Genomic DNA, 8,957 nt, shown 5'->3' on the forward strand with positions numbered 1-8,957 from the left:
CACTAATTTTGTGAATACCAACAACCATTCTTCGACACTTCCCATCAACATACTTCAAAAATAAACGACGTTCCTCTATATTTGATGGCCGTAGTGCAACATATTTTCGAAATAAACGCAAATAATTATCGCCTATAATGGTAAACAAACGAGGTTTCTTGTTTTCTGTCTGCAAAATTTTTACGACCAGGACAGAGTCCATATCCTCAATGTCATCAATTTTCAAATGAACAAGTTCGTCACAACGCATAGCCCCTCCAATTTCTAATACTAGAACAACCTTTATCATAAAATATAAATTATCAGGTGCCATATCCAGGAACTGATCCACTTCCTCCTTTGTAAAAACCCTAGACTTTTTAGGTATATTTCCATCACTTTGCCATTTTAACAATGTGCGTAATTTTGAATATTTACTAATATCCAAACCATTTTTGATATCCAGTGTTGATCGCAACATTGAATACTGTGACCAAAGAGTGTTTTGCACATTTTTTTATTTACACCAATCCATGAATCGCTGATATGCAAGCTCATAATCTTGGCGAGATTTGGGTGGCAAAAGATTTAGATATACTGCTTCGGCACTTTCCAATATATCTGCAGGTATATTTTCATCGTGTTCGGGATTCATTTTGAAAGCAGCGTTAAAACTACTACAAAAATTATATGATTAGTACATCTACTGACGTCTACTTGACAATCGATATTACCAACAATACCAGATATCCATGACTACCGACTTGCTATCACTGTTATAATTAATAGGTGTTCAAATTTATTATCAAATTATTAACGATTTTTGGATAAAACTAACTTTATTTTAATTTTGACTTGGTTGGAGAAAAAATAGTATATATCATACGAACTAAAAGTGCCTATTTTTACTCGCAATTTTGCATTCACACGGCTGGGCTGCGCTGCGCTCCGCCTAGCAACTGCAAATATTGCTCATAAAAAAAATATGCTCTTTTAATCCTTATAATATAATATACTATTTTCAAACCGAATTTCATTCATAACGACACTATTCTGATAGACATCTTACCTATTACTAAATCCACATGTGACTAGAAGATTTCCTTGCACATCAAAATCGCTTAAACTTCCTGTATGTGTGTCAATGCTGTGTTCCACATTCAGACTGTTTGGGTCTCTCAAATCTATCCGGCCTAATGGATTTCCAGCACAAATAAATCTGCTGTGAGGTCTCAGCATAACACACCCCTCTCCAACTTCAGTCTGAAATTAGCATAACTTATTTTCACTTTTACATGACGAGAAAACTTGAAGAAAGGTAACAAAATTGGGGTCTTCAAATCAATTTTATAAGAACAAAAAATCTTTGTTGGCGAAGAGACCAAAGATCTTGTTCTGGAAAATAATGAAACAATAAAAAATTTGATAGCTATAGGTATTTAGGCGAAAATTTAAATAAAGGGAGTGATAATACCAAAATAAAATGTGGGGTAAATCGTTAACCAGTGACGTTCATAATAAATTATAGAATTTACCACATTGCATGCAAAATCAATACAAAAAAACGAGATTAAGTGAGAAATCACCTGAATATAGAGAAGAGTAAATACAACAAACATAAAAACTTATCAAGAAATTAAATGCAACAATACACTGAAGATGATTATCAGGTAGTGAACACAAATATGGTACAAATAAGAAAAATAAAATAAAAATGGAAAAACTAAAAACAAAAACCAAATAATTGTTTGGAATATAAAAATGATGCTAGGGTTAGTAAAAAAGGGACCCCAGGACAAACAAAAAGAGAATTTGATACATGATATAAGATTAAATGTCGAATCAGGCCATTTTCTGATAATAACTAAAACGTCACTATAACAACAAGAAGAAATCAGGATGTGTAAAAAATATGGAATATAGAAAAACGAAAAGAAAGTGGACAGAAATTTATTAATAAAATTTATATATGTATTAAGATAAACTCCCAGAAAATGGACATGAATATGAAGTAACAACGATTGAAAAAAGTGTTTGAATCACTAGCACACTACAAAGAAAAAATAGCACAGGAAAGAAACATCATTTGTTGGATGAAAATTACGAAAACTATAAATTAAAAGAAAATGAGTTACTGGTTAGTCACAACAAAAATGAAAGATTATGAATAATACAAATAAATAATACAAATTTATAAAACGAGTGTAACAATAAACACAAAAGTAGAAACTTAGGTCAATAAAATAATGGAAGTGTTAGAAGACAACAACAGAATTAATTAATACACTATACATTAAAATGGGAAGGAAGTTAGTTACTAATCTACTAAATACTATTTACAAGATGTTTACTAATAAATTAAACTGAAACTATTCTTGGAGAATCTCAAGATGAATCTGAAAACAAACAGATTTAAATTCTTAAGAGTAACAGTTAATAACCATAAAGAGTAAAGAGAAAAAGTTATGTAAAGAAATTAAGGCAAGTCAATTCGACCCTCAAATTTTATGAAAAAAATCGAAGCAGATCCCAAAATGAAAAACTACAGAGCAGCAATAAGGCCAAAAATAATAATCAATTGAGAAGAAATAATGAATGCAAGCTGATGACCGAAAACTTAATACTTCTGAAAGAGAAATTACTGCCTAAAAAACTAACAGATGCAATGAGTGAAATGAAAATAATACCCACTAAATTGATAAATGTGGTCAGACATTGCAAAAATCTTGTACTAAAGTTAAAAAAGGTGATAAATTTAGTGATCTTTTAGATATCACATTTGGTGTTAAAGAGATAGTCCTTCAAGTACACTCTTTATAGTACTACTACACAAAGCCATCAAGCAAACAGAAAAGAGACGTTCTATATTGAATAAATCGCTCGGATTTGTACCAGAAATTAAAACTAATAGAGCTTTTCAAAAATGTAGAATGAAATTGGAAAAAGCTCGGCCTAGTTATTAATTAATCTAAAACTGTATTTATTAAGATGCCGGCATCAGAAGAGGGAGATTTAATAATATATATAGTAAAACTTTCGAAGGTCTAAATAGATTTAAATATAAACAACAAAGCGAAACCAAGCACTGCCATACAAGAAAGAATAGAAAGTGGTAATAGGGCATAATTTGCTTCCAAATAACAAACTTATGATAAGAAGACAAAATTGAAAATCTACACCACTCTAATAAGACCAATTGTAACTTAGGGCAGTGAATTTTAAGTGATGACACAAAATAGGAAGAACAAGTAGTAAAAAATCATGCTAATCAGCCTTTTTGTTTTTTTATCAAATATTTTTCCTATTTTGTCAAACAATTATTGTGGCGAAGTAATCAGAAGTTTCTGTTTTATAGCCACTTCCACATTGAAAAAGAAATTAGTTTGCTTTCGACCTCCTACTCAATTTTAGTTAAAAATACCAGTCCAGATTTCAAAGGTTTTCTTTTGCTATAATGCCTACCAGAGGCAACAAGTTAAAAATAAATTAAAATGAGTCCACGGTAATGTTATTCTTTATAATCAGTTTTGTTTAATATATTTTTTTACATACACAATTACAAAATTACTTAATCATAAATATATTCTTCGGTCCTCTACTATTATTTCTTTCAACAATTATTTAAACCAAAATTTTGACAATTTCTTTTCCTGGAAATTTGTATTTTCTATTTATTTGGGAAACAGAATGAATAGAAGATTTATGACTATTTTTTTTGTTCCTTTGTTAATAAATATACTACTGCTGGAACTTTTTTATTGATTCCAGCAAATTATATTAATGTAGAAAAACAGGTTCTGTAACAGTTTTATTTCTTGAAGTAACACCTTTTTCTTTTTTTTATTTTGTTCTTTTAAAAAGTTAGTGGCATCCATTTCAATATTTATTGTTCATTCCATCTAAGTACCAGTTATATATACTTTAACTGATTCCAAATATCACTTCCCAAGAAAGAGTTACCAGCCGGACACTTTCAAGTTACATAGAAAGAAGATTTAGTTTTAAAAAAATTGATACAAAGTGAATTAAATCAACACATTAAATGGGTAAAACGTGTATATGTAATAGATATAATATTTACCACTACAGTTTCTTTTCCAACACTTAGGTTGAAATCTATAAGTTTTTCCCGGTGGCTTCCCAATAAAAATCTACTAGGCGACATCTGTAATATACACTGCATTTCATTCATATTTTGAGACCTAAAAAATTATTAAGCATTTTAAATAGCAAAAAGAAAAATTGTATAAAAGAAATATTTAAAAATAAGTGCTGGTTAATGTTACAAAATTTAAATTACTTTTCAGGGTATTGAAACTCGCTGGTGCAGGAGAGGAAATGAAACTTAGAGCACTCTCTTAGTTAATTAGCACAACTAATACGCTTATAGATTTGATGATACATAACAGCCAATCACAAAACAGTATTGACATATTGGTGGATACCTATCAACAACCACTTGTCAACATCATTGTTGCACATGTTAACTTATACAGAAGTGTTTTCTTTCTATTCACTTAACAGAAAATTATTTTAATACCTAAAATGGGTGCGCAAGTGTTTAGTGTCAAATTGTAGTCAGGCAACCAAATGCAAGGATGTAAATATTTTCTAATCTCTATTATATATTTAAAAGGAAAGTGTTGGTTAATAAGTTGTACTTATTTTAGGTTTGCTCTTCCTACTGATGCCCAGTTAACAGCTGTTTTGCTGGCCCGGGCCAGTTTTATGGACAACATAACAGGAAATTTAAAAATATATACAAAATATTCAGCCCTTTGTGTTTAAATAAGATGGCAAGGGTTTGGAGTTAGTAAAGGGTTCCTCAATTTACCTGGTAAGGTATTTTTTATTTTTGTTAATCAAAAATATATAAAAACTATTTTTAGACTATCCAGTTGTTGGAGACTCCACTGATAACTTTTTTTTCGACCACAAGCACTATTTCAAAAAAACGTTTTAACACCAGACAAAATGAGAGGTAGATATAATAGATGTACTAACTAGGTGTTAGTTGAAAAGGTTTGTATCTGAAGGTAAACTGTTTATTTTCAATCTCTGAAGGAGATAACTTGTTATCAAAATTCATGCCAGGCAGTGTAATTGTGAGTGTTGGTGTAGTAGTGGTGTAAACAGTGTATTCAGTATAAATATTGCCAAGAATTCCAGAAATTTCAGCTCAACATAATATTAAATAATGTGGTTTCTTTCATGTAAACCCACTTTAAAAGATGGATATAATGTGGGCAGCTTCTTAAGCGCAAGATGTGACACAGACTCATTAAATTGAAGAGGAGCATTGGATCAAATCAAAAGATTGAAGAAATATTAATTGAACTGTATATGACCATTGTTCTTGTCAATATCACCAAAATGAAAACTTTCACAGGATTGCTACATGTTTTCTGTAATTTGTGAAGTCACAAAACTGGATTGTGTGGGGTTAATGAAAGTAGACTGTCTCAACTTTGTGGAAGAGCCCTTTGGTAGATCTGAGTTACTTTATTATTAATTTAAATACATCTTATACAAATTGATAATTTAAACTTACGTGTGAGTGTATACTGGTATTCCCCGTCTAATTTGATACCTCAATGTACTAGCTGTTAGAACTAAAATACCGTCATCTAGAGTTAATATTTGTCTCACTTCTTCTGTAGCGTGTATTTGAAAAGACGTGTATTTTGAAAATCCAGGTGCAATATAGGATGTAACATGGCCCTAAGTAAATATAAAATAGTAATGATTTAAAATATTTAACAATCAACTAATTATATTTAACTATATGATAATGTAGAAAATAAAAAATTTCTAAATTAAATCCCAATTACTTATGGAAAATGTTACTAATACTTTGGTAATGTTTTCCTAACATTTAATTGTCAAATATGTTGAAGACTTTTGATAAATAAAACTAATGATAAGTTAATCTTACTCCTTGGTTTCCCATCCATAACAATTCTTCTTGTTTATCAAATGTTAGGGCCGAGACTCCAAATCTATCACCTCCATCAGCCAAAATGCAGTGAGTTTGTACGTAGTCTTCTTCCATACCAACTAAACCTGGGTTTTCTGGTTGGCCCACTACGGCTAACTAAAATTTTCATTGAAAATGTTTTTAAAAAGCTTCACTTAACCATGAATAAAATAAATCTTACCCCAGTATTATCAAAGTACATATTATTTAGGTTTACTGTGTACGAAATCCAAACTTTATGGGCATATCTATATTGTAAGTGAAATAATAAGAGCTATTTTTATTTAACACAACCAAAATACTAATCAAAAAGCAACAGATGGAAAAAAATTAGAGGTAGATTTTATTATGCTGAGAAGTCTTTTTCTTAAGCTGACAACTGATTGACGGCATTCTGGATTTGACATAAATTCTTCTTCTTTTTCTTGTAGTTTTTCATAACCTCCACTAAAGTTTTGAACAACTCTACCATAACAATATAAAAATATTTCATATTATATTACCATAAGGACTTTTGGAAAAAAATGACCCTGGATTATATAGATCACATATCACCTATTATGAATCCTAATCCAGAACAAGTTTTTTATCACAGTTTCCGAACGTCGCGTTTAATTTTTAGTTGAAATATCAAATTTTGAACTTCTATAACTTTTTCATGAACATTGAGGTTAAAAACTGCTTAGCACCAAATAAATTATTGTATAATGCTTCCTTATAAAAGAGGAGGAAATTTCTTTTAATTAACATTGTTACTTAGCTTTTGAGAATAATCTCCATTTCCTTACGATACCCATCAAAATTTATGGTAATTACAAGGTACGCTTCGATATTATCAGGATCTTTCATCTTACATTTTTCAGATAACAATGTTTAAATTTTCTTTAAATAGTTCCTATCTTTGCCCTAGATCAATATATCATCAACATAAATTATCAAATAGATGGTATTATTTCTATCCTCAAGTACATATAAAAAAGTCAACATTACTTCTTTCAAAACCAATATTTAAGAATTTATCAAGACAGTCCTACCAAGCTCTTTGACTCTCCTTTAACCCATTATAGGTTTCACTAGCTAACAAACCTAATTTGAGTCATCCTCGTAACTTTGTGGTTGTTTGACATACACTTCAGAGTTAACCTTATCATTTAAGAATACTTTTTCTACATCCATTTGTTCAATACATAGGCCCATTTGACAAAAATATGACAATAAGATTTTTAGAGTTTGCACTCTGGCTATAGGTGAATAAACAATAAATCTAGCTTTATAAGTATTATTACTTTTTTGAATATATTCATTTTACATCCAAAACTTTACTATTATCTACATTTTTGACTAATTTCCAAGTCTCATTTTTAATTAAACAATCAATTTCTTTTTCCAAAATTGACTTTTTCCTGATTCTAACGCCTCCTCAAATGTACGAGGTACATTTGGGCTTCAAAAATTTACAAAGATACTAGTATTGCATTCAAAATAATCACTCAGATTTATGAGCTGGTTCATTTGAAGATTCACACTCTCTAATGATATCATTCATACTTTCATCTCTATTTACTAAGCTATCATCAGGCGAGTCTTTATCAGGATTTTAAATTTTCAAATCAATGCTTGCATTATCACATTCAAATTCATCTCTATCGAAACCTATGCATTTTATATTCTCTTCTCAATGTCTAAGTGTCTAGCAACTACAGTACTCGGTACTCAACTATACCCAATTACAATACCAAATTCAGCCTTTTTGTCCCATTTAGAAATTGTTTTCTATTCCGGCTTTCTAACAAAAGCTTACTTTACTACCATATAAGCGCAAATTTGAAGCATTACTGAGTTCACAAAACAAGTGTTTAAAATTTATATGACCTAACAAACGGCACCATTTTCTTTTTCACTCATAGTATTTATGTTCTTATTTGCAAGAAATCTTACTTTACATAAATATAATACTGACCGGTAATACTGTTGCTTTACTTTGAAAATAAATAATTCTAGCTATTGTCCTTTATATATTATCGTATTATTTTCTGTAACTTTACTAACACTTATTAAATTTACTGGTTTTCTAATACCGTACATTTATCGAATTATTTTTCATGATTACTTTTGTGGTCCGTACAACCACTATCTAAAAACCATTGTATTTCATTCCTACTTACTCACATTGTGAGCCTCATGGTGTACAACCTTGTAACCCTCGTACTGTTTCTGTCCTCGTTATTGGTAGACACAATGCGCTCTTCCCAAGCGCTGACCGCCGAAGTTGTCATGCGCTCTACCGTAGCTTCCTCTTCCGGCACCTCGCCGACCACGCGGCGTTCGCCATGTGCTTCTCCCTCCTGATGTATGGTCGCCATTTTTACAATCCTTTTGCATATAACCTGCTGGACCGCAGCCATAACGAATCTGCTCCTGCCGACTTTTATTTACAGTAAATACATTCGATTTTCGTCGTTTTTTTTTGAACTCCGTCATTTTAATTATAACGTAATCGGCTGTTTGATTTTCTTTTAACGTGTCAATTAGATCACCGATATAACTAAACGAATCAGGCATTTCCATTCCATTTCCGACGCGCTTTTAAAGTCGTTTACACATATTTCTTTCAAATATAGATCAAATTTTTTAATTTTACCAAAGCAGTTGTTTCCTCATGAACAAATATTCCAATTGTTTATTCGAATCAACACTATATATATACTTATAATTCATAGCTTTTAAATAATTTTCATTCCAATTTTCTTTATCATTAATCATTTTCCCTCGCATCACAGCCTCATCACATTTTTTTAATTTTAACACTGATATAGCTATGTCACAGGTATTCGCCATTTTGTATCACACGTCCTTTCCTTCGTACACTGGATACTGTCTAATAATTTTAATTGAACGATACACTTTTTAAGTACGTAGTTAATCAAACAAATCACTCGTAATAAAAAAGTCTTCACTGCGTGTTAATAAGAACAATAAAAGAAACATCTATACAATAGTA

At 30.5% G+C, this 8,957-nt stretch overlaps 1 protein-coding gene across 2 annotated transcripts in view; it reads right to left on the reverse strand.

The window, feature by feature from the left end:
• Positions 1-6,361, reverse strand: part of LOC130448739 (PAN2-PAN3 deadenylation complex catalytic subunit PAN2) — a 71,557-nt gene extending 65,196 nt beyond the window's left edge. The window contains exons 1-5 of one of the 2 annotated variants that reach the window (XM_056786234.1): positions 6,138-6,361; positions 5,915-6,073; positions 5,531-5,700; positions 4,061-4,181; positions 1,049-1,242 (exon numbers count right to left, since the gene is read on the reverse strand). In XM_056786234.1, the coding sequence (XP_056642212.1) occupies positions 1,049-1,242; positions 4,061-4,181; positions 5,531-5,700; positions 5,915-6,073; positions 6,138-6,158 (665 nt within the window). In that variant the 5' untranslated portion in view covers positions 6,159-6,361. The remainder of the gene's footprint in view (positions 1-1,048; positions 1,243-4,060; positions 4,182-5,530; positions 5,701-5,914; positions 6,074-6,137) is intronic. The other variant, XM_056786236.1, reaches the window with a different exon arrangement.
• Between the last annotated feature and the right edge of the window lie 2,596 nt (positions 6,362-8,957).

The sequence above is a fragment of the Diorhabda sublineata genome, chromosome 9, assembly GCF_026230105.1.
Source record: "Diorhabda sublineata isolate icDioSubl1.1 chromosome 9, icDioSubl1.1, whole genome shotgun sequence".
Lineage (NCBI taxonomy): Eukaryota > Metazoa > Arthropoda > Insecta > Coleoptera > Chrysomelidae > Diorhabda > Diorhabda sublineata.